Source organism: Cyanistes caeruleus, chromosome 1 (assembly GCF_971803275.1).
Source record: "Cyanistes caeruleus chromosome 1, bCyaCae1.hap1.1, whole genome shotgun sequence".
NCBI lineage: Eukaryota > Metazoa > Chordata > Aves > Passeriformes > Paridae > Cyanistes > Cyanistes caeruleus.
The window spans coordinates 120,883,784-120,909,974 of NC_141701.1; the positions used below are offsets into that span (position 1 = coordinate 120,883,784).

General features: G+C 41.5%; 1 protein-coding gene across 1 annotated transcript; it reads right to left on the reverse strand.

The window, feature by feature from the left end:
• Positions 1–19,023: 19,023 nt before the first annotated feature.
• On the reverse strand, positions 19,024–26,191 carry LOC111924314 (nucleoporin NUP42-like). The gene is made up of 7 exons (XM_086854056.1): positions 25,801–26,191; positions 24,239–24,494; positions 23,498–23,592; positions 23,102–23,178; positions 21,083–21,169; positions 19,884–19,968; positions 19,024–19,740 (listed from the first exon to the last, which is right to left on the reverse strand). The coding sequence occupies exons 1-7, from the start codon at positions 25,907–25,909 to the stop codon at positions 19,124–19,126; spliced, it is 1,326 nt and encodes a 441-aa protein (XP_086710182.1). The 5' UTR covers positions 25,910–26,191; the 3' UTR covers positions 19,024–19,123.

Below are 26,191 nucleotides of genomic sequence, written 5' to 3' on the forward strand. Positions count from 1 at the left end.
TGTGACACTGGCTAGCCAGAAACCAGTGAGCTGGACAACAGTAAACCATTTTTATTTTGGGCAAGGCAGGTGGAAGTCCATAGTTCCAAGGCACTGTCAACAGAATGAAGACATTGCCCAGTGGAAAGGGATTTTAGAACTCTGACTACTTTTTTTTTTTTTTCCCCCCGTTTCTTCTGTTTTTCTGGTGTTTTCTATTAACTGTGTTATTTATGTCCATTACCACTACCCAGAGCACCCTAGCCAGCATTTCTCTCAGTAATGCAGGCTCTGATGTCCAGTCCTGTGGATCTTGCATATCCATGCTTCAGCATCCTCCTGGCTGGAGCTAACCCTCTCTCCTACTGCCAGCCAAGGAGCAGGGTGACAGCAATAGCCTTAGGGATACAGGCTTGTTTAAACTAAGCTCTCATTATCTGGCAGAAACAAGGGGGAGCATAAATCGAAGTCAAAGCTGTGACTGACTGTGCAAAAAAATCATATGACTGCAGCGTCCTCATGTGATTGTTGCTTTTTTTGTTGTTATTCAATCAACCACATTCCCAGTTGAAATGTCAGGTTCCGAAGGCATTCACAATTATTTTTTTAAACCATGTGGGATATTAACTTTAATTGCACTCCTTTGTTTCCAGGTTGTTGATCCTAGAAGTGAAAAGTGACCTTCAAACACTGTGGTTCAGCACTGGGAGCCTGATCCAAAGTCTGCTGGGGAGAAAGGAAGTTTGAATGCTCATTCCCCAGAGGGTTTTGAGAACCTCCAGAGGAAAACTGCTGACAACAAATGCCTGGTAATTAAAACCAAAAATTTATCAGCCTAAAAACAATAAAGTTGGTTAGGATGGAGTTTTTTGCCATGTTATTTGATACATGAAATTGTTACATAAATTTTGAGTGACAGTCTCAATAAGAACCAGCCGGTAGAAATTATTAAACATGTTGTAAATAGACTTCAGAGGCACTGAGGATCAGGCCTGTGGTTAGAGGAATCCAAACCCACCAGGGCTGGGGTAATAACTAAAAGGTGGCTTTACTGTGACTCTCCAGTCCTTCATGTTCTTCCTTCTCTGCTCTTGGGCTTTAGATTACACATTCTTGCAGGGCTGACACAGAAAATATTTGGGTCCGCTTGGGCTGTGGCTGCAGCCAACATTCACAAGAGGAGGGGAGAAGGGAAGAAAGAGCTAGAGGGAACAGGAGTGTAAAGGAAGTGAGAAGAATAAAAAGCTAAGAACAGTGTGCTGAGTCAAGACTGAAAGGACCATCTGAAAACTGAGCTGAGTCCTTTAAGTGCCTTAGCCATAGCTGACTGTGTCTGAAAACGAGTGTCTGAAACACTGAAGGGTTGCTTGAAACCTGTAGATCACCATCAGATCTTAAATTACCTTTATAGCTTCTACATGAAACTATACAAGCTGTTTCTTGGTCTCTGAGAAACAGCTTTGCAATTTAAACAAGTGAATTGAATCAGGCAGCTATAAAGGAGAAAAGGTTTGAAATATATTCTAAACATTCTCCCAGCAAAGAAACACACATTTAGGGAGATTTAGGGCTTCATCTGACAAAGAAGTGCGTGGGCAGGAAGTGCCTGGTACTTCACAGCTTTAGCAGCTCAGTTATTAAATCTCATTGAGGAGATACACATCTCTGCTACCTGAAGGGCTGTCAGATGACAGGGTGTGAACACATCATGTGTACCTGCATGTCTAGACTGACAGAGCTGGCATGCTCACACTGCTATCACACCGCCATCAATGCAACACGAATACAGGAATTGTTTATCATTGCTCGCAGGAACTTTTAAAAAAAAAAAAAAGAAAAAAAGAAAAAAGAAGAAGAAAAGTGCAAAGGGGAAAAAAAAAAAGAAAGGCAAAGGAAAAAAAAGGGTGGGGGAGGGGAATGGGATTTGAAGTATGAATTTGGCTTTTGGCCAAGAAAGCAAAGGAAAACAAGACAATCTTGGTTTGGCAACCAGGTACATTTAGGTAAATGTTGTCTGCTATTTACCAGTGATCTCTCAAGGGAACTCTGCTTAGGGCTTGACAAATTCCCTTTCTGGGAAGAAATCATCTGTGCCTTACTTCACATGGGACAATGGGCATCAGCTGATTGAGCCAAACATGTAAACAAAGCTGCTTTAGCAGTCTGCAGTTCTTCTTGTACCGGGAAGGAAAAGAAAGCTCCTGATCAGTTTCTAGTATCATCTATCTCAGTTTATCACTGAAAAATGAATTAACCCTTGCAACTTATCAAACTTGGCTTTCAGTAATTCCAGTGCCTTTATTCTTTGCCTTTGTAGTAGCTAAAGCTATGCATTTTACAATTTTTTTATGGGAAGGTGTTTCCTAGCAGTCATACATTTCTCAGATTCCTGGGGTTGAGGTTGGTCATAGAATCATAGAGTGGTTTAGGTTGGAGAAGACCTTTAAGATCATTGGGTCCAACTGTTAACCCAGCACTAAACCATGTCCTTAAGAGACACATCTACACATCTGTTAAATATCTCCAGGGATGGTGACTCCACCACTTCCTGGGCAGCTTGTTCCAATGCTTGACAAGCGCTTTGGGGAGAAATTTTTCCTAATATCCAATCTAAAATTGTTTCCAATTTTAAAGATCTTTTCCAAACTTGGCATTTGACCACAGCATAGGGACAAGGAATGACCACAGCATGAGATAAGGCCCAGGGGTGACCTTATCTCTCTCTACAACTACCTGAAAGGAGGTTATGGCAGGTGCTGATCAGTCTCTTCCTCCAGGTGACAGCCAACAGGATAATAAGAAATGGCCTCAACTTGCAGCATGAAAGATGTAGAATTTCTTTTGTGATATGAACAATTTGTGGTCAGATTTGCTCTTGAGGGAAGGCTTGAATGAGACTGCTATCTCTTTGCTTTTTTTTGGTTCCTCCCTCCAAATGCTAAACTCCCTGCTCAGTCACAGCCATGTGTGTGACAGTGCCCCAAATGCCTCATAAAAGCAGCTTGTGGGGAAGAAAGAAATCATCTGCAGCAATTTAACATCAGCACATCCTCACAAGAGCTCATCCTGGAGATACAGACCCACAGAGTGCCCTGGCCCACTCATCCTCACAGGTGAACTCGTCTTCCCTGCCCATGGTAGGGCTGATCCGTGCAGATGACCAGCAGTTGAAGACAAAGCACAACATCAGATACTTACTGTCCAGACTGCACCTTTCTTAAAGGTGTGTAAAGGAAGTAAGTTTATTTATTATCTCTGGATAGGTTTGTTGTGGGGTTTTTTGACTATGATGACAGTGCAAGGAGGAGGTGTGGCTATCCTGGCAGTCCCAGTGCTCTGCTGGGGTAACCTATGTCTCTTCCAAAGCCTCTGGCCTGTCCTACGTGCAACTCAGCTGACCCACTTTCAATTTTGCAGCTGCTAGAGTTAATTTACAATCTGGACATTGGTTTTACTCTGCTACTTTTCTCATACTGATTTAATGAATTGTTAATGATGTGTTTTATAGTCACCATGATTCATCGAGGCACAGACCTCTTCCAATCAGGAGAGCAGGTAATTGCAGTGAAAGCACATGATTGTGGCTGCACGAGACCCATATTTTTCATCATATTTTAATGATATTGATTCAGGCTTCCCTGTTGCTCAGAGAGGTGTTAGAAAATGAATTTTGTATCATTCAGCTCAAGAGAGCAATCAAATTTTTGCTGAAAAGTTCTATTTTCTCTAAAAACATTAATTGATATTTTGGCTAGGAAGAAGAGAAACATTTCTTAAAAAAAAAGTTATCCAGAAACAATCAAACCAGCAAACCCCAGCCAAAAAAGTGACCTATCAAAGAGACATACTTAACAAGAACATCTGTTATGTATCTGTATGTATCTGTAGTCTCTTTGGTGGGAGGACACTGAAGGAGAAATAGTCTCACAGCCAAAACTCCTTTAAAGCTTTTCTAAGAAATAAGGTAAACTGAACATACTCAGTTGCACCTCACTGCCTGCATATGCTATGTTTCACTTATTATGGGTGAGGGATAAGAGTTCACCACAGAAGCTCAGTTGTTTTATGGTCCAGTGAAATTGCCTTGACTGCTTAAGAAATAACCTCAGCACTTCCCTGAAATAGGAGTCTGAATTAATGAAAATTCTGGCAGCTGAATTTTAGCGTAACATACTCTTTAACGTGTTAACATAAAAAAATGGGCAAAAAGCTGCATTTTTGGACTGTATTCCCACTGACTCATAGCAGTAATTCAGAGAGTAACCTCTTCTTTATTCAAGTAATGAATATACAGGCAACAGAGAGAGGAGAAAAATGAATATATTACAAAGCAACCAACCTTCTATCTAAATGCCCAATTTAGATACTAATATTTATGGCATAAAAGGGAGGTAAACTGAGCAAGTGGAGCTGTTGTGCTACTAGTGAGGTGCTGCTGTCACCTTAGGACTTAAATCCACCTGGATCCACCTTCTGTAGCTGACAGCACTGAGGATTCACTGGGGGATCTGGAGGGAAATAGAAGGAAAAAGATCACACAGGGTTTGGTTTGGCTTGGGTTTTTCCAGGTTTGCCTGCTGCCATTTGCACAGAGTGGTCACAGCTTGCCGGAGCCATGGGTTAACCAGTGAGGCACAGGAGGAGCAGCCATGACTTGCCTATTCCCACTCCTCCATCACCACCTTGACTCATCTTCAGCTGCTGCAGAGTAACAGGGGGCAGGATCAGGCCCTGGTGTTCTGCTGGCAGGGCAGGGGAGGACACTCAGGCTGCTGATGGAGCCGTGCAGCCCCCAGATCAGCGTGGGTTACCGCCCTGCCCCAGGGCTGGAGGGGCTCCTGCTTGCAGAAACTTCAGCAGAAGCTGCTGCTTGGCTGGGACAAGTGTGTATTTTTAATGTCCTGCTCCCAAATGCATTGCATAATAATCTTTGAAAGTTCTGATCACATGTGGGCAGGGAAATATATGAAATATATAGGAGTTAATCTTCTGAATTCATCTTAAATGAACACCCATATCCTTTATTTATATTCTCTGTGATAAAAGTGTAAATTTGCACTGATTCTCTTTTAAATCTGCGTCGGAATATGGTTATTTTATTTCACCTTTCTTTGCCAATACTGGAAAATCTAACATGGCTTTACTGTGTTACCGTGTGAGAACCAAAAAATTGATTTAATACAGCAGCCTACTTGCAATCCCTGGCTTAAATGAAATACTGAGGGTAAAATCTGCCTAGCATGTGGACTGCTCTGATCGCCAGAGCTACGAGCCCAGCATGGGAAATGCTATATAACATGATTAGAATCATTACAGAAAAGGTGTGTGCATCATGTAATAGAAAAATCTGCTTCTTAGATCTATAGTTTGAGCTGTGTCCCCAAAAAGAGCAAAATAGCTTAACAAATCTTTCCTCAGCCACGCTGCTTAATTGCAGCTGGTTGCTCAGAGAATTGCAGTGGTCTGGAAGGAAGGGAAAAAACTCTTTGGTGTCCAACATAAGAGGCTTCACTGCAAATGGGTCACACTGCAATGGTTTGGTTCTGCTGCTCATGGAAGGAAGGTGAAGAGTTATTAAAAAAAATTCAGATCCAGTGTGTGATCATTGCCATTCCTCTCAGTAAAGGTTATTATATCCAATGTGAATAGACTGAATTTAGTCCTGTACTATGTCTGGCATCAAACTGTAAAAAATGGAACAGACCCAAAGAAAAGAAAATAAAGAAAAGAGAAACATTAGCGAAGAGGAGGAAAATGGATTGTACATTCAAACATCTACAAATTCACATTGGCTTCTCGTGCTACTGTTTAGTGAGTGGTATTTGGATGGAAGAAAAAAATAAGTTTTTATGAATTAAGAACAAAATGATGAAATTAAAATAGATATTATTTGATCTCTTAGTTACTAATTGTTTCTTCTGTTACATTTCAGAGTATTGACTTCTATTATTACATAATACATAAGAACTTCTGGCAATAAAATCTAGTTATTGAATGGTTTGTTGTAGAATGAAAAATAAAAATAAGAAAAATCAGTTTTTTGCTAAGACATTGAGGCCAAGGAAACTCAAGTTAAAAATAATTCTTCACTGAGCAATTTTTTTATCAGTTCAACTTTTGTGGATGTTCTGGTAACAAATAAAAACTACATCAGATGGGTGCTGAGAGAACATTTATTAATTACTTGTATGTTTCCATGTGTTTCAATTTCATTCAAATAAAGAAGAAATCAAGCATTTTAACTGAGACATTGACAAAAGTAAAGAAATGTAGTATATAACCCAAATGGTTGTATTTGTTTTATTTGGAATATAATGGGAAATCAGAGCTTCTTTTCATTCTGTTTATTTGTCTAGAATGAAATTCGAAAGTCTGAAACCAGGAGCAGATGATGAAGCTGTTTACCTGCTTTGGCAGCCGAATTACTGGATTTCACCCAGATACACATTTATATTCTCTTCCTCTTCTGTGACCCTGTACTTTTACTTTGAACATACAAATATTTATATTTTTAGGCACACATAATCTTCTGAGTAGAAAAACTCAGCTGAAGGTCACTGATGAGTGAAAATAAGGAAACGAGCCCCACAGTGAGAATGCCATTGGATGCCATTGCTGTGGTGGCACTGTCACTTGGCAGTGGGGTGAGAGGTGGCCTTGGCAGTGCTGGATTAGCATTGGACCCAATGACCTTAAAGGTCTTTTCCAACTGAATCTGTGGCTCTGTGAGTGAAGAGTATTGCTGAGGTACCACAACAGCAGGCTGGAGCACTGTCAGCAGCAGCCAAGTTGGATCAGTATTGGCATGGTATATTTGTTTTCACCAATACCTCCAAAGAAATCCAGCTCTGGGTTCTGGTAGATGTCTTTACCTGACAAGGCATCTCCAAATTTTCTTGTTAAACTGCAGATGAACTATCAGAACAGTGAGATCAGTTTGTTTGATTTAATTTTTTGCTTGAGTGTTGACACTTGGCACAAAAGTGAGTTACAATGCAAATCTCCCTAACTGGAGCATGGTGGAAAGCTTCAGAGTAAATGCTCAGGGCCTTGTGACCAAGGACAGAAGGCAGAGAGAATTTTCAGAAAAAATGTTGAAAACCACAATTCTGTCTGAGGCTGCTTTGCACAACGTCTGCAAGACAAGGGTTTTTCATAATTTTCTTCATCCCAGCCATGCAAAGTGAGAGGGAAAGCATAATGGAGTGTTGCAAACATCTTCTGCAGCTGTGAAAAAGATGCATGGATATGAAGAATGAGTCTCCTTTGTCACTCTAGTCTTTGAGCAAAAAATTTTTAAATATTTGTACAAGTGAAGGAGGAAAATCAAGTGAAGGGATGGTTAGTAATACTTTAAGCAAAATGAGCCCTGAAGAATAATAATATGTAATATACCACACAGCTGTATCTGTAATTATCGATGATCACCCTCAAGGCTCTGCCCACTGAGGAATGGCAGTGTGTTTCTGACCCCCTACATTCCCCCAGCACCCCTAATGTTCTGTTAAGGACATGTGCTTGCAGTGATTGAACACATTTGAAGGCAACTTCAATTTATTTCTTCAGTTCATATGAAATGGGAAGATTCTGAAAGAAAGTGACATTATGTTTAGCAGCCCACTAAAACATCACAAACCAGCTCCCTTTCCCTATGGATAAGCCAGCATGGTCTTCCCAGGAGCTAATAAAATCTCTGCCTGGGATTGATACAATAGTGACCCCTCCTTTGTTTGAGCAGCTAAAATGTTTATGGCTAGCTAAATAGTGTAGAAAACTATATGAAAATCACAAAAGTATTTAATTAAGAATTTTGTGCTAGGTCTTCAAGGCTTTTAGAACTACAGCAACTTTAAATAAGAACTAAGAAGCAAACTGCACTATGAAATTTTTGAAGTCAAACACAGTAGGGCTTAAGGACATTATTTGAGTGTACTGAAAGGCACAGGGAGGACATTTAAGCTATTTCCATAGTGACATGCTTTGGACTTCAGGTGACATTTGTTGGAAAGCTTCAACCCAGTCTGTTTATACACATAGAAGTCCAAAGCTCCAGAAAAGACAATCTCCTTGAATTTTTTGCCCACATTACAAAACCTAACTCTTCATCACAACTCTGCACTGAATGCAGAGGGATGTGCAAACTCTGTCTTTTATTGATCTACAGGATGTTTTGCAGTTTTCATTCCTATGGTATTTGAATGTTTTGCATGTGTTTTCAATTAGGCAGAACTCTCTCTCAAAATGTATTTGTAATGGATAAAATTTTTAAATTCAAAAGAAAAAGTTTCAAGTTATTTACAAAAGAGGAAAGGTGATTTCCTGTTGGGTGGGGACCACCAAGTCATCCAGAGCTTTGAGATGAATTTCATTAAAACAAGCATCCATGATAAGAAAGGCTTTGGCTCTTAAGAGCAAATTTTGGTTAGAACATAAATGAGAACTATTCATTTTTTAAGTAAGAGCAAATATAGACTAAAACAAAGCAGGCAATTTGGAAGACACTCCATCCCTACTCATTGCTCGAGTTGGATGGGTTCTTTTGCTAGGTGTCAGTTTAGAGCCATTTCAGAGACTGTAAGGGCCACTGTAATGTAATGTAATGTTTCCCATTAGTGACCTTTGGTTAAGTTCCTTTCTGAATCCTAGCTCCTTTTGTGTTTAAGTCAGTCCTTTAATGCTTTTGCAGAAGATTGTGTAGAGAAAGTTGATGGACACGAGTTTTTTGCCAATAATAATTTGCAGCGATAGGGCTGAGAGTAGGCAGATACATCTTCAAGATACATCACAATCTTTACTGAGCGCTTTTAAACTCAGTTAAAAAATTACTGGCCAGGGGGATTATAATGGACAATTTGGGCAACCAGAAGGCTATTTAATTCTATTTCTTATGTACCTGCAAACCATTAAAAAGGAGCAATTTTGTCCAGCATATGTAACCTTTCATTTACCTTGAAAGTCTCCAAATAAGCATATATTAATTTAAATTCTAACAGCCTACAGCAGGTTTTCAAATTGAATAGGGTGAGAAATTTTAAAAGGTCATAGGAATACAGGACTTATCTGGTTAGCTAAAAGGATTCCTTTGATGTTTTTATCTTCCCAGGTTTCACTGCAATTAAGAACTGGCAAAACAAACTTGCTAATAGAACCACTTAGTGTTGGAACCACAGCAGTATTTAGCAAGCATAATCAGCTATCACTGCTTTGTGCTAAGCATTTCATGACCATATAATGACCATCCAGGCAGCCAAGCACCAGAATTGCAGGAGCATTTGCATGTGCTCTTGTGGTTCTGCAGCATGACCTTGGCTCAGCCAGTCTTCCACCATGCCAGCTTCAGTGCCCTGGACAAATGCAACCCGATTTAGTACTTTCCTATTATCTATATAATTCATTAATTGTAAGCAAAGGGTGCTCTTGTATTAACCCAAGCTCTTCTGGTAGCCATAGGGTCAGCAGGGATTCTTTGGTGGTTTTCAATTTGGCCAATACAGAGGACCTCACTTGGGGGGCAGGGAAAATGTGGCAGCAGAAGATGAGAACGGGCAGCATAGTTACACCTTTTCTGTATGGTTAGGACAATGCTTTGATGATCCAGGACACAGACCTCAGAGGGGCCTACGTGCCCACTGAGAAGAGAAGGTACATGGAAATGCAATCCCCTCCCTGGTAGGGACCCAAGCAAACGTCCAGTGTCATCCTTTCCTCATTATCATTGTAAGGGACTTCTCAACAACTGCTTCCTTTCTTTTACCCTCTCAGGCTCTAATGGGCCACAGGTGAAGCAGGTGGGAAGGAGGTTCTGTCCCTTAGCAGTGCAGGTATTCCAGGAGTGATGCAAGAGGGATCAAGGCTTGATCTGCTGTTTTTGTGCTCTTTGCTTTCTCTGAAACTTGAATGGGTGAAGTCTTGCCTGACTGTTTCAGAAGTTTTATCAAGCCTTGTGTGATATCTAAGGAAGTCCCTATCTGGAGATGATGGAATATGAGCAGGCAGAAGATACATTAAGTTAGAGGACTTGTGTTTACTGTTCAGTGGCGTTTCCTGTGAAAAGTGCATCAGAACCATGTTCTGAAGTCTGCCTGAGTTTCAGTTCACTGGTGAGTCTAAATGTTCTTACTCTGACTTGGGCTGCCTTGAATGTTTTGGGTCCTTTTCAGGGGACCGTGGTTGTCCTGTGGAATAAAGGAAGCTCCATATGCTGATGCATGGACAACTCTCTCCCATTTGAACAGAGGCAATCAGTGGCTGTTGGGGCTTCTTCAGTCTGATGTGTGTGAGGGGAAAACATCTCTTACTGCCTGGATTTTTTCAGTCACAATCACATTCTCCTGTACCTTAAGCTTTATGGAGTAAGTTACATTCAAGATTAGAAGATGAATGAATATGCAGATTTCCTCAGCTGAACTGAGCCAGCATTTCTTCAAAATAATCAGGATATGTGAAATGTCTTGAAAAATTTCATATGCTTTGGCAGAAATGCCATTCTCTGCCAAATGAAAGAGCAAACAAATTAATATGCTGTGTCATATGACAGGAGAAAAGGTTAGTAATACATTAATGGGTTAGTGCACAGTTATTTCTAGAAACTGATCAGAAGGCAAAAATAACAATTGCTTTATTTTAATCAGATTGGTATTTCCAGTTTCATTTAAGTGAAAGATCATTTGTGGTTTGTGTTTCATCGAAGGAGATCTTCTGCAATGATCCTGTTTTTCGCCTAAGTTCTGAGAGGCTGAAGGTTCTACAATGGCAGGATCCTAGGAATCCTGAGAGAGGACACTTGAGGTCCATCTGCAAGGCTCTTGGATCATGGATAATTTCATTGATTTCCATTAAGTATGAAACTGGCAGCAAGCTGGCAGTTCCCAGGGGTGAAGTTAGAAGCTTTGGTTCTTTTACATCTGAACTTACATAGCTCCTTGTTCCTAGATGAACTTCATGTTTGAACATGGAAGAATCTTGGTTTGATACTTGAAACAAGAGCCATAGAATGTGCCTATGAAACCTAGCTCTTTAATACCTCTTCATATCTTTATCCTCTTTAATACCCCAATGAGACAAAAGCCTGGTAAAGTACTCTAGATACCAGATTTCCATGTAAGCTGCTCAGCCAGCCAGTTGCTAACAGCATTCATAGTTGAGTTTAGCCTGCTTTTCACTCCTCACCAATTCTTATTATAGCTATGAGAATATGGTCATCTTTGAAAATTAATTTCCTGAAAATTGGCTATGGGGTTAAAAAAATGACTGGTGCAGAAGGAACCACAGACAGATGATCAGATGGTATAATCAAAACCATGTAGTTTTTGTAGGAAACCTGCTAAAATTGAGTAATTTGGATATAAACCAGAAAACATAATGAATTGGACCTCCACAGTTTTCTGGCTCCTGAGCTCTATGACAGAGACTGAAATTGGTATTTGGGAGCCCTGCTTTCATGGGGAATTCTTTTAGATGGATAACAGCCAGCACCACAACCCTGGGGCGTCTTCTCTAAAGATGAGCCCACACTGAGGGCCTGTGAGAGCTGAGCAGAGCATGGAAGATGCACAGTGTGCACTGGGGCTTTGTGGCTTCTGAGTCCCCTGGCTGACCTCCAGGGCTGCGTGAATCATCACAGGCCCAGTATCAGAGGTGGGAATGCTGTAAAATGCAATTTATTTCCTCTTCCTGTACGCCAAGTACTGCAATATATACAAACTTCTAAGTAAATGATTTCGGATGCACAGCTATAAATTTCAGTCACACACACTCTCACAGATTTTCTAAAACAACAACAGAAAAATCACATATTGTTCTCATGTACTCTTTAGTTACTTTATAAGACTCCCTCTGTTCGTGACTGTTTCTGTTATTGTTGGAAGAATAAACCTTCTCAAAATAGGTTATCGTAAGGATGGAATCTGTCCAGTGACCACTTAAGTAGAAATTTGCTGCCAGAACCAGTTTATTTCAGCTGTGATCACGAAGAGTCTTGTGTGCACTTATTTGTTTGTTCTTCAATTCTGTCCGTATTACTGAGATACTCTGCTAGCATCTTTAAAGTTATCCAATGTTTTTCCAAAGCAAAGTAGATAAATACATAGGAAAAGGTCAGAGAGAGATCCTTGTTTTTTTCAGCACAGAGAGGACAGTCTTGTCACCAGGTGTCCAACATACCTTGGTTACCTCAGTACGGATCTATTATTGGCAACCATATGTATTTCCTTCTGCAAGGACCAACTTAGATTGCTTGTGTTAATTGTATAATGTGTGCTCCTTGAGAGGTGCTGCTCTAAAGCTTTGCTAGGAAAAGGAGGATGGGCTTGTGTTTTGGCCATATAACCCAAGGTTAGGGTGTCTGGATTTTTTCCCCTGACAGTATCATGAATTTCAGCAAACTTGCCTGACTATTTTGTGCCCTTTTTTCCTGTCTTTTCCTCTCTTCTGTACAGCAATGCTCAGAAGGGAAAAATAGGAGAAAGTTAATTTGTTATCAGACACAAACAATTAAGCAACCGTTTGCAGACAGACTACAGTCATTCCTGTGTGGAGACCCAGAGGTGTCTCCCCCTTTCCTGGGCTGATGGATGACAAAACTTGGTGCCCCCTCTGTCCCCAGTGCACTGAAGGGGTGGGGGAATAGAGGACAAGGCAGACAGGAAGGTACATCACTGTATCAGTGTTCTTCATGAGAAAAGAAACCTTTAGATGTGTTTCAGACACATCTTCTGCCTGGAGAGGCAGAAGCACTTTCCTGCCAGGGTCAGGGAGGAGCTTTAGCACCTCTGGGTTTCTACATGAGAGGTATGGGCAGAGGCAGCTGTCTGGGAACAACAGGCAGGAGGAGTTGACCAGTGGTTATGGGAATCATTTTGCTAGAAATGCCATGTGATAGGGAGTTTGAATATGTGAGCAGAGGGCACTGATGGGACAGAACCTTGAAACAACACCAACTGGAAAGACGGGTCATGCTGGAGCTGCATCAGCACACACTGTGATGTACAGCTCTGCTTGTGTGCCTGGGCTGGCTTGGAGGTGTCTCAAGTCATGAATATTGTGTCCCAAAACCATGTGAGTTCCCATGCAGGCTTCAAGGAGAGGCAGAGACTTCTGGAGAAGAGGGGTTCTTGGTGGCTGTTTCCCTCTGCAAAACCTGCACAGAGAGGCTGAGGGAGTCACCACTCCTTGTATGCAAGAGTTTGGAGGAGTGGGAGGCACATGGGGCATGGAGTAAAGAAATCAGTCTACAGCGGATCAGGTAAGTTAGAGTCAGAGATGTCTGAAGCAGACTCCAGGCAGAAGGATCTGCAGTGGAATTTGGAAAGGCCTTATCTCAAGTCAGGCAGGTCTGCCTGCAGGCTGGGGCTCTCTTTTAGGCTCTGCCAAGCTCCTGGGGTGAATTTCCAGCAGTGTTTCACTGTGCAAGGGCCTGTTGGCTCCCCATGCCCATGTGAGCTCCTGAACAAGGCTATGGGAGAATGCTGAAGGTTTCTGCCCCAAAGAGTTCATGTATCCTGAATACAGAAGGTTCTTTTCCACCTAATCTATTGCCCATTTATCATACAGGAACAGTAGGTGATGCCAGTCTTTTTTTTTTTTTTTTTTTTGCAACTCATGGTCACAAACTTTTATTTCAGTTTTATATTATTTTAGTTCTATTTCATCATTGCAGATACTTCAAGAGAAGCCCATACTTGCAGAAGTAAACTGCAGCAACAAAATTTCACAGGCCTATAAAGAGTGCTTTTATACTGAAGTGAATCACAAGCCAGAGATGCAGATTGCTGTCAGAAAACCACCACAGCATTGAGTGGCCTTTTCTCTGATAAAAAAGTTATCAGAGATCAAAACTGTACCTCAGTCTCCTCTTAAATGCGATGCGACATGGTTTTACACGCACACATACGAATGTTGCTTGTTTGATTCACACAGGAGGGTTGGTTTATTTGGTGTAATTAAAACTAATCTAGTTAGTTTGTAGGCCATATGCAATGGGAATATTTCATGTGACTTGCAAAGATAAGGCTCCATTGAAGAAGGGGAGCCTTCCTTGATATTAACCACAATGCATTTAGTTTGCTAAGAACCCACTGCCACAACAAGATAGAAATTCAGGTGGAACAGGATATAATTGCTGCAGGTACTTTAAAACCACCAGGTTGCATTTTGAATGACTACCATGCAATTAGCAGCATAACAGACCTGCTTGCTGGAAGGGGAAAGGCATAAAACTTGTTTCTTATGTCCCTCATGTGACATGGTAAGAACAAATCCTACTGGCTGTGGAGGAAAGACAAAGCAATCTGTGTACCTGAACAAAAATGTTCTTCAGCCTACTGACATATAAGTCTCGTTCTTCTTGCTCTTCTTCTCTCCATTTTAAGATCTGGCTTTGTACTTTTTTGCAAGAGAGTAAGTCCCACCAAGGAGCCTGTTGTGTGATACTGAAAATTTGCAAGAGTGTTGGATATTAAATAAGCATATTGCCTAAGGCTGAGCTGCTAAGAACAACTCTGGTTTTTTCACTTAACTATTCTTAACAGGAGAACCAGGCAATTGCAAGTGAGAGTTTCAAGACCAAGAGGCATATTCCCTCCCAGGATTAGAGAGTCAATCTGCTTCTTCAAAATCAGGTTCCCTCTTTGACCAGCACCTTGAGTCATTCCCAGAAGAGGTGGCAGGCACATACAGCTCCCTGCCCCAAATGCTCAGATTGCAATCCTGTCACTCTCTGTGGAAGTACTGGTGTATTTTAGTTCAAAGGGAAGGGATCAAATCTGCTTGTGCTGACTGCTGCATCCCTGAGGACATGTACTGCTAGTCCTAACAAGCAGGGACTTGCTTCTTGTGTTTTGGTTTTGGCTTGGCCGGATCTTAACAGAGGTGTAGAACAGGACTTTTCCAGGTGGGAAACTTCCTGTCTAAGACTGTGAAAGTAGCGCAATATTCTGGTTACTAGAAAAGTCCTGTTTCCTCCTTCCAGAGAGGGTAGCCTTTCAAAAAGACAGTCATTGCATGTCACAGCCTCTGCTTTCACCAAGAAGTAAGTAAATATTCAGCTCTTAAGTTCCCTCCTGAATTCTCATTTCCAATGGCTTTCGCTTGCACTCTGAATCTCCTTCTACTCATCTTGCAGCTCTATGGCAATTGCAGGCTCAGAATTAAGCGCAGCATTACTGTAGCTCTAGGAGACTCCTACAGCTCAAACTACATTTTGCTGATCTGAGCCACCATGGCTTCAGATCTCACTTACTGTCAGCACCTTTCAACTCTACAGTTTGCTCCCACTCTCTGAACACTAGTAGTCCAGACTTTTCCTTTGCCTTATATTAGGCTTATATTGGGTCAAATATAATTAGACACCTACTTAAATTGATACCTAATTGGATATCAATATAGACAAATTTTCTAAGTACAATTTGTGGCTTTTTCCTCCACTGTTGCCTGGGTAAATCTGTCTATCCTCTGCGTTAGGACATGGGAGGTGGACTAGAAACAAAAGCATTCACTCATAGATGTTTCTGATTAATCACTAACCCTAATCACTGTTGCATAAACCTCTGAAACTTCCTAAATGCTTGTATCAAATGCCTTATTGATCTTTCTCAAAGCCAATTGATCTTTCTTTACAATCTCCTCAAATTATTTGTAACTGTCAACAAATTAAGTACCTTTGCTCACTGAGGTAAGTTTTTTTCCTTGGTTTGCTAGCACATCCCTGGTGTTCTGCCACTTATTTGAGTGGTATCACTTACCAGAACTGTAGCAAGCCCATTATCTGATTCCCTTACTGACCCGTACAGCAAACTATCTGGACTCCCACTATGCTCCAGTAAGCTCACATTTCACAAACATTTTCTTTCTTGTTTTCATCAGTTACTGCATAACATCCTTATTGATTTTTCAACCATCCCTCATTTCAAGTACTTTTTAAATAGATTTCCACCATTTCAGTCTTATCAATCTCAATTCAGTGTTCCTGTATTAATAGGCTTTTCATATTCCTTTCCCTCCCCAGGCACATTTATGAAAGCTCTTCTTTCCTTAGCCTTCTGGTCATTGTTAATTTATTGTTGTGGATGCCCTTAGCTTGTTCTCTGAGGCTTAAATCTAGTCAGCTGATTATTTGCAGTCAATCTTCCCTCATTCCGTGTGAGGCTACCATGCCACTTGCTGCTGCACGTTGTGAAACTCCAGAGCACGGGGCTACTGTGATGTTTAATTTTTTAAGACCTAATTGTAATGCTGTCTGAGGTTCACAGTTGTTTTTTTAACCTTCTCAGCTGCTAAATCACATTTTGAGATCTGCCAGTGCTGCTAGTATGTGAGGGAAAAGGGCAGAGAAAATTCCATTTGTTAGATGCTGGGTTGGTTCCTCAGCTGGGGCAGTGGAGAGTTTCTCTCCTGTGTACAGCCAGCCTCAAGTGCTGCTGTCTGGGGATTAATCCATGATCTCTTGAAAACCAAAACTTCATTCTTCAAATCAGTTGTTTGTACCACACTGCAGGAATTTCAGTGACTCATAAATCCTGTTATTTCAAAGTAGGGGAAGTACTTGAAAGTATCACATGGAGCTTGAATGTTCCAGCCTATTTCACAGACCAAGATTTTCAGCTAATCAGGACAGTACACATCTTTGCTTGGACATTCACCTCATGTTTTCTGTTCTAAATCAAAATACAGTAAGTGACATCTTACTCAAAAGTGAGTTTGATGCCACCCTATATATGTTTTTATATGCCAGACCACAATATTTTGATTTTCTGGGGAGCAGCCATATACCAAACAAATGAAATAAAAAACCAGTTGCAAAAAGGAGAAGCTTAAAAAAGTGAAAGAATTGTAGCTAATAGAAGGTATTATTTTTTGTGCTTGCAACCAACTTTGATATCAAGTATACCAAAAGCAGAAAAGGACAAACGTTAAAAATAAAAGAAAAAAAGAAAAAAGAAAAAAAAGAAATACAGAGAAAATATTGGGATAGATTGCTTCGGTCTAACAAATTGTTGCCTATTTTCTGCAGTTTCGTGAGCCCCCTAGAGTAATATTATTCCCTTCTCTTCTCTCCTATCCTATCCTTACCCCTACTTCTGCAGCCAAACACAGCTTGCCTTTTGCCAGGTAAGTCATACCACACTGCTCCCTGCCATCTTTTCAGCTGCTCAGAAGCCCATTTGTGAAAATGCCAAAACCTAGTACCTCTGTAATAGTAATTTTAAAAACAAACTTTTAAGGGTGAGGAGATGTTTTTAAGAAAACACATTTCATTGAACTTTTTTTTTATTTCTTGTCATTGGAATTAGGGACACCTCATCTAATCTTGGTTTATTAACAGCAGTGTGACCTAGCATTTAAAAATTCCCTTCTTCCTCTAGGTCTCTGTGCGTTAGGATGTTTGAGAACATCTAGCCAACATTTCTTGGGTGTGTGCAAGAGAATATCCAGATTTTTATGGCCTTACAATTCCTTTTTTTTTTAGAAAAGCAAAATACTTCAGTTTAAAACAGCATATGCTCACTTTTTAAGCCTGGAAAGCTCTTAGAGCAGTTTAGCAGCAGCAGGCTGCCGAGATATTAACACTTGCAAATTTCTGCTACACCTGCACTGAGCACACACACTGAGGAACCTGGATCTCCATGAAGGCTGCAGAGCTTCTCCCCCCCAGCCCACCATTCTAGATATTGTTCCAGTCATTCCCACTATTTTAGCAAGCCAATATCTGATGGACCTGTGGTCGGATACATGACACAGGTGAAGTTTTACAGAGGACCACAAGGTCCATACTGAGAACTGAAATGTTATCTACAAGTGTGAAAGAAACCATTGATTTAGTTATGTGTATCCTGAAGTTAACATTTGATTTCCTCTTAAAGATGAGGTTTGGTTATTATAGACTATTAAGGGAAGGGCCTGGTCAACAGCAAATGTGGGAATTCCAAGCACAGAAAGTTCTCAAAATCTTGTGAATGTAGGTTTAAACACAGACATGAACAGAGGGTTCAACCTGAGACACTGGAAAAGGCTTCCAGATTTAGATACTGTGAGCAAAAATGTGGGTTTGTAGTTTAGATAGAAAGACATTAAGCTAAGTAGTAGAAAGTTTTAAGGTTTTGAAGTTAAGATATAGGAGTAGTTATAAAGGTAATAAGAAGTTTACGGTATACCAAGTAGTTTTGTGTCCCTGTCTGATTGGTTAAAAGTGTCTACACTGCGGCAAGAATGTATAAAACAAAATAATTAACTGTTGGTGAAAAAGTAGAAACATTCTTTTGTGGCAGTAGTTTACTGGCTAATTAACCTTTCAGAGATCTTGTAACCTGTGGTCTTGTGAACATGGTGAAGACATTCACGCCTTCATGAGACCATAAAAGAATAATAATAAAACACACTTTAAAATGTCTCCCAGTCGTCCTGTCTCTCCTGAATCCTGATAGCAAATGCGCTCCTTCCCTGAGTTTAGGACATCCTCTGGAAGACTCCTGACTCCTGCTTTAGAGTGTCTTGGCAACAAAATTGATCCCTTAACATCATGACTTCCGGAGAGGTAACATTAGTATATGCACCCATCAAGTTTTGAGAACCTGACAACAAAATGCCATCATTCACAGAAAGACAGGTTTGCTATTGCTTGCATAGTTTCACCTAAGAGGCATCAAAATAACAACCCACAAGCTCCTTCTCCAGGATGAATGCTTTCAGGGTCATCCTCTCCACATTATATGACATTCCTACAGGCTTGGTGTGACCTCAGGCAAAACTACTAACAACAGCTGAATTGTGTCAACAGGCACAGGGAACTGTGCAGGACAAGGACAGAAGGGTGTAGAGTGGCACAGACCACACAGGAGCCACCCCCTTCTCTCGACACACAATCCTTAAACGCTGCACAAACATTTGAAGAGGCAGAAGACAAGGCTATCCAATAACAGGCACTTGCACTGCATATGTCTTTCTAGGGTTCCATTCACAGAAGGCTGTGAATACTTGACTGAAGTACTGTTTCTTTTGACACAACTTTTTTATATACAGTGTTTCCCCAAAATTTCACAGGACAACAAATAGAAGGAAATGTTCCATTTTATTTCCAACAGGTCATTTCTCAAATGTAAAATTTAAAAATGTAAAATGTAGAAAGTTAACAGTAGCATTTTGTTTAATTTCAAAACATGTTACTTCTGAATAAACTTAAAAGGTCGAAAGCATTTAAAAGTTCTAATGGTGGTGGCTTAAGAGGAATCTTTCCAATTGTGAACTCCTTTGCTTCAAACTGTTGCCACTCTTCAGCTGATAACTCGCTCTTGGGTGTGAATAACTTCTCGGAGGCAGGGCTGGAGCTGCTGGCTGCAGCAGAGGCTGAGGTGACAGCATGTCCAGAGGCACTGGCGCTCTGTCCAAATAAAGCACCGCTCAAAGGCGAGGCAGAAGTGGCTACGGTGGCACTGAAGGCTCCAAAGGCTGGGAGCGGAGTGGTGCTTGCAGAGTTCACAGCAGAAGCGCTGCCAAAGCCTGAAAAGCCAGAAGTCCCAAAGCCAGCAGCTGTGGCAGCTGTTTTAAAGGAGAAGGAGGCTGCGGATGGAGCGGCCGGGCTGCCAAAGCCGACGGATTGGGGTGCGCTAGGAGAGGATGCTGTCCCAAATGCAGGAGGATTTGCAGCAGCAGGAGAGCTCCCAGCAGCAGGGCTGCTCCCAGATGATGTGGAATTCGTGAGGTTGGAACTGGTTTTAAAGGAGAAACTGCTGGCACTGGTACTGCTGCTGCTGCTGCTCACAGGAAAGCCTGCAAGTAGAGAATTTACCAAATGTATCAGAATGGCTTACCCCAGGGACACCAAACCACTGCTGTTTTTCAAAGATGCAGCAGCAGCAGCAGCAAACTACAGAAAAGGTTCAAATGTTTTGGGTCTTAGAACAGGAACTTACTTGACAGCCCAAAGCTTGAGGTTTGCTGTCCTCCCATTCCAAAGGCAGGTACAGGTTGAGTGCCCATGGCCTTGAAAGCAGAGAGCTGAAAAAATTCCAGAGACATACAAGAAAACTAGATTCCAAAACAAGGAACTCTCTCTCAGTAACTATTTGAAAGGAAAATAGAGCTGCCCAGTCCTACGTAATCAGTCTCAGACCGTGCTGGACAGTGATCACTCCTCACAACTGCCTGTTCTTGCAGTGCTTTAAGTGCTTTAAGGCCACACATGCTCTTCTCTGTAAAAGCCTCCAGAAACACAAATCTGTCCCAGTGGATCCATTTTTGCCTGTCAGTCACTGACCTGATCATCTCTGGGAGCTCTCTTTCTCACCTCTCTTTCTCATCTCTTACTGGAAAGCTTGTGCTCTGTAGCTGCATTTAAGGCACAGCTCTGACTCACTCTCTTCTGTCTCCCTGGCACATCCCATCTCCTGTGGTAAAGCCCAAATCCTGCTTGCCCACCTTCAGCACTGAGCAGACCAAGGGCTGGCATCGTATCACTCAACCTTTACTGCACTTCATGCACACTGCACTCAAATAGAGACACTTCCTCTGTCTCCCTGATTATTTATTTCATAGGGGCTTGAACTCTGCTTCTGAAAAGCCATCTCTCCTTCACAAGTGTTTGTCACCTCCCCAGGACCAATGACTCATTTCTATCTTCCACTGTTACCCAAAGGGCTTCTCTCCTGCCTGTCTCTCATTTCTGGCATTGGCCAAATGCTCCATTTATCCTAAGGTTTCCTGGAGAGCAATTCTGCTCCAGCCTGCTGATTCTGTCTTGGAAGAGTCAACAGCAGCAGCAGCACATGGGAAAAAAGGTGCAGTGGGGATTGGCCTTTTCCTGGTCATGCACACGACCAGATCCCAAACTTAAGCTCCGGTTGCTCTCATGTGGCTTGCAATGAGTGTTCCAAAGCTGGGATCAGCTGCTGCCTCGCTAACATGGAACCATAGCTATACATTTTTTCCCAGTTAACTGAAGAGGTTTATTATACCACCTGCAATTCACTCATTTCCAGAGTCAGAGAAGATGCCCAGGTGGTACATGACAATTACCCCAGCTCTGAGGTCTTTGTAAAAAACATCAGTGTAAATTACTTCATAAAAAAATTACATCAGGCACAGAGACATGTTGCCATTTGTGAACACTTACCAAAGCTGCTTTTGTTGATGCATTTAAAGCTTTCAACTGAAGTAGCCGATTTTTCCATTGTAGTGCTAACTTTTGGACAGCATCTATCTGAAAAGGGGTAAATAAACACATGTTTTTATTACTGAAGACTTAAAAATGAAAGAGTCATCTGGCAACTGAATGAAAAAAGAAATCTAGTGAAAGAAATTTCATTAACCCAAGAAGATATTTTCTTTCCTGAAACTTCAATTTGTGAAGCTGATGTCTTTGTTTTTAACAGAGAGTTCCTTTAAACTCACTTGCTATTGTCTTTAAATCAACGCTTTTACTTTACATAGGAGTAATATTCAAACAAGTTCTGGGACTTTTAAAATAATTTTTTTTCCTGAATGAGATGCTTGGATAAAAAGAAAAGACACAAGACAATATATGTTCTATATATATGAGAACAGACTCTTCATTTTGGCTTTTCTACTTATGCACTCACACACTAAGCTGAAGTCCTAAGATTTACCTTAGCTTCTTCCATATTTTCAGAAAAAAAATACCCACTCTCAGGACACTGTAATTCAGAACAGTTCAACAGTACCATCCTAAAATAGTTAGTTTTGATGAAATTAACTTCCTTGATTTAAATCAACCCCCTTAGTGTGATCCATCAGATAACTGCACAGAAGAGTGCAGCAATAAATGGTATCTGTGTCTTGATAACTGTGATTTAGTTTTAAGCAAAAACCTGAAAAGTCTTCAAATAACCTTTCAAGAATTTCAAATTTAAATTTCCTACATTTATACTTATGTTTAGAAACACATCTAATTTGATGCCTGGCCTAAATGAATTTTCCTTAAAACCTAAACAAGTAAAACACCTAGTGTCACAAATGCCTGCAAAAATTGAATGAGTAAGCTTTTTGTAGACAAATTCCTTAAGATTTCAAAAGAGTCTTACATCACAAACATCAATAATTCTTTTGTGTCTAGTCACATGTTGGAAGATCATGTTGTTTGGTATCTGCTCCTATACAACAAACTGGAAAATTCATATTTTTGATCCAGTTTAAGAATAGAAACACGGAAAAGACATGCTGTACTTAAACATTTTGTAAGAGAACCGTATCATACAGTTATCATCTATACACTGAGAGTTCGGAAAACTTGCATTTACTGCTTTCAAACTTGCATTTACTGCTTTGATGAGATCACAATTTATTTATTTATATATTTAAATAGCCATATATAGCATATTGTTTATTACTTGTTATTTATTATTATTTTGGTTTATTATTTTAACTGAAGTTTTAAAAAAAAATATGTGCCTCCTGTCTCTAAAATGCAATTCTGGTAAATCTAAACATATGAAGCAAGAGTGGTGACAAGAGTGATTCCTTCTGTAGGAAGAACCAGGAAGAAGAGGAAAGAGTGCAATGTAGTTTGAATTAATTTTTACTTATATATATTACATATATTTTACAGCCTAATTTCTTTCTTGGCATAACATTAAACTCTGCTAACTTCCTTGGTATTGACAGGACTACAAGGAAGGAATGATATATATATATATATTGGGAGATGTTTTATATAAAAACATACACCTTACTTCCAAATGAGTATATACATATCTGTTTCTAGAAAATAAGTATCTGCTATTTTCATCATTAATTCCCTGCAACAAAGGTATGTAAAAGAACAAGGTCAAATGAACTTGCCCAGTCTTCTATTTAAAGCACCAAATAGCCACCTATAACAATCAAAATGACTAACAGCTTATAAAGTATTAAACTTCTGAGACAGGATTCAAGTAACTTCTACAAATAACACAAAGGAAGCAGGGACAAGATTAAGTCAAGGAGTGTCTAGCAGCTATTTCTGCATTCTGCATTTTGCATTTTGATGCACAGGAATTGAAAAAGATTTTGGCATTCTGATCATCTCCTGGAGTTGGGAGATACATGAATCAAGAGTTCATACTTCAAACTGAAGAACAGTAACAAGTCCTGTCCCAAGAGTGTCCACACCAGCCAACACTTTTTAAATACTCACATAATTCCCAACAATATTGTTTGCTCTGCTGTCGTAATACTCCAGACGCAGCTCTTCTGGTGAGACATCTGAAAAGCCTACAAGGATAGGAATAGTCAAAAACCTCCAAGAAAACAGATTCATACTTCCAGCTTCCCTCTACAGTTACAAAGACATGGACATTGATATATTGTCTGTCTTAAGAGACTTATAGTCAAAGACAAAAAAAAAGATTCATTACGGAGTGTCAGAGATGTCAATGTCCAAAATTAAACTGCCATCAACTAGTATTCCTTTCTGTTGTATCACAAGGCAAATCATCACCTTGTAAATGGCTGCACAGAGGTACAACAGTGTGGGCAAATCACAGAAACATCCTAAAGAGAAGCAGAACACAACACTGAAAACATTACCTACCTGAGACATTCAGTTTTTCTTTCATTGGTGAGTAACATGAAAATATCCATTGTCCAGAAGATTCCCAAATTTCCATGTCTTTCACTACACATTCACTAACGAACAAAACAAAATCACAGATGAAGGGGAAATTGCATGGTCAACCCAAAAAACACCAGTAACAGCCAATTCAGACAACTAGTTTGGATCCTAATCCAGAGTCAAAAACCTGCTGTCATGAAAACCAGGCCTTTTCTTAATGTCATTTTAAAGAAAGTAATGGAAAGTCTTTCCAAAACCTTGCTTCTTTGGGAAATCACACTGTGCTGCTCTCAGTTCCTGCCCCATAGCTGCAGGTGCTGGTCACTTGTAACTGACTGGAACACACACCTCTGTGAAACCAGGTTTCAATAGCTATACCGTCGGCAGAAAGATCTTAAGTGTCAAAAAACCGAGTAAAATTAGTTTTCTTAAAGGGGCTCTGATTTCTTATTTTCAAGCACTGAAATCTGTTTCCTTCCTTATCCTCCTGACCACAATTTAAATACCACACCATCTTACTAATATCACAGTTGACTATCTGCCCAGCTCCCAAACAAGGATCATTTCCTCCCTATGACAGCATCATTCCAGAAAATCAAATGATGTTCGCTATGTTTCTTCCCGTGTCCCAGCTTTCTCCTCTGAGTTATCTCTAGGAAGTCAGTAAGCTTTCAACCTCCTCATTCTAAATGCTTTTAGTAAGACAGGACTATAACTTACAGAAGTCTCTCCTCTTCATCTTTGGAGCCCTCAGCAACACTTTGACTGTTGGCTAAGGCAGAGAACCTGTTCTGTGAAAAGTCTGCATTTCTGCTGCTGCCACCTGATGATCCAAAGTCAGAGGAGCCGAAGAATCCTCTTCCATGATCTCTGCTGCCACCCCATGTATCAGACTTGAACGAAGACGGCTGGATAACATTACTGTATCTCTGGTTAGAGGTACCCCATCCTCCTCCTCCTCCTCTTCCACTAGTAACTTCAAATTAAAAAAAAAACAAACAAAAAGCAAAGAACAGAAATTTTTAATCATTAAGATATGACTCAACATCATCAACAAAAACTCTAAGTATTACTAGTCTTACAATGACAATAAAATGTTTGAAATTAAAATGTAGTTTTTTTCCTCATGAGTTAATCTCATCATTTAGTCAGCTTAGCTAATGAGTTATCCAGGGTAGTTTTCAAATGCAACAGTTTGGGTTGGAAGGCACCTTTAAAAGACATCTAGTTCCATCTGCCCTGTGCCTTAACGAGCAGAGACACCTTCAACTAGATCGCTGTGCCTGCAACAACTTGTGGCACTGTAGAAAGACACTGGCTCGGGTTTGCTTAGGTTGTTTCATGAAGTAACTACCCCAGCAGAAAAAAATTAAATTTAACACACCATAAGTTTATGTTAGGAGCTACTGCCTCCATAACTATACAGCAGGGGCTCTGCTCCAGCACGGGGAACTCCTGAGTTTCGTTTTGAGACACACCTGTGCATGCTGTTACAGGCAAAACCCCGACCCTCCTTCCAGCAGGAAGAAGGACAAGTGGTTGCAGTGAGTTCCTGCCGTGCCATCACTGCAGCCCTCAGCTCTCTGTCGTGCACCTTTCCTTCCCAAAGCTCCCAAACATCCAGAGCTGATGAGAATGGAAACAGATTTCACTGAGTACAACACATAGCTGCTGGAAACTTGCTCACTGCCCACGAGAACAGCTTCCCACTGCCTTGTGGCACATCGCACAGTCACGGAATCACAAGATCAGTTATGCTGGAAAAGAGCTCTGAGACCATCGAGGTCACCCTATGACCAAACAGCACCTTGTCAACTAGACCAGGGCACAAGTGCCACATCCAGGCCTTCCTTAAACACCTCCAGAGATAGTGACACCAGCATCTCCCTGGGGACCCACTCCAACGTTTCGTCACCATTTCTGTGAATGCCCAAGCCAAACCTCTCCTGGTGCAGCTTAAGGCTGTGTCGTCTCCTCCAGCCGCTGGTTGCCTGTGAGGAGAGACCGACCCCCACCTGGCTACAGCCCCTTTCAGGCACTTGTAGAAAGCGGTAAGCCTCCCCAAGTCTCCTTTGCTCCAGTCTAAACACCCCCAGCACCCTCACAGGACTTGTGCTCCAGACCCTTGGCCAGGGCTCAACCCTGCGAGTGCCGGACCAGAGGGTGCGGCCGAGACCCGCCGGGCCCGCTCTGCTGCGGAGCTCCCGCCGGCAGCGGCCGCACGGAGCGCCCCGGGACGGGCCCAGCGCACCCTCCCGCCCCGTCCCGGCGCAGTGTGGTACCGTGGGCAGGGGGAGCCCCGGGGCGGCCTGCGCCGCCGCGGGGGTGCTCGTTCCAGCAGCGGTCCCCGAAGCGGCAGTAGCCCCGCAGGAAGAACTGGCAGACGCCCATGGCCGCCCCGCCGTCGCGCGGCTCTGACGTGCCGGGAGCGCGCCGTGAGGCCGCGCGGAGCTCGGCCCCAGCAGAGCCAGCGGCAAACGCGGGCCGAGAGGCGGGAATAGGCCGGCACGTACATCCAGTCAAACCAAGGGATAACACAGTAACGAGCTGCTGATAAAGCCAAGCACGGGTTTGATTTGTGCTGTGCAAGGCTTCAGTCCCTCACACAGTAAAACAGCCGCCCGCCGCTGTGAAGGCCCCTCGCTCACTTAAGGCCCTTCACGCAGCCTGCGC

Coding starts and splice junctions, on each gene's coding strand:
- LOC111924314 (XM_086854056.1), bottom strand. CDS start 25,909: ATGGGCGTCTGCCAGTTCTTCCTGCGGGGCTACTGCCGCTTCGGGGAC. Junction 21,170..23,101: donor ACAATATTGTTGGGAATTAT/GTGAGTATTTAA, acceptor ACCCCTTTTCAG/ATAGATGCTGTCCAAAAGTT. Junction 19,969..21,082: donor CATCAACAAAAGCAGCTTTG/GTAAGTGTTCAC, acceptor GAATTTTTTCAG/CTCTCTGCTTTCAAGGCCAT.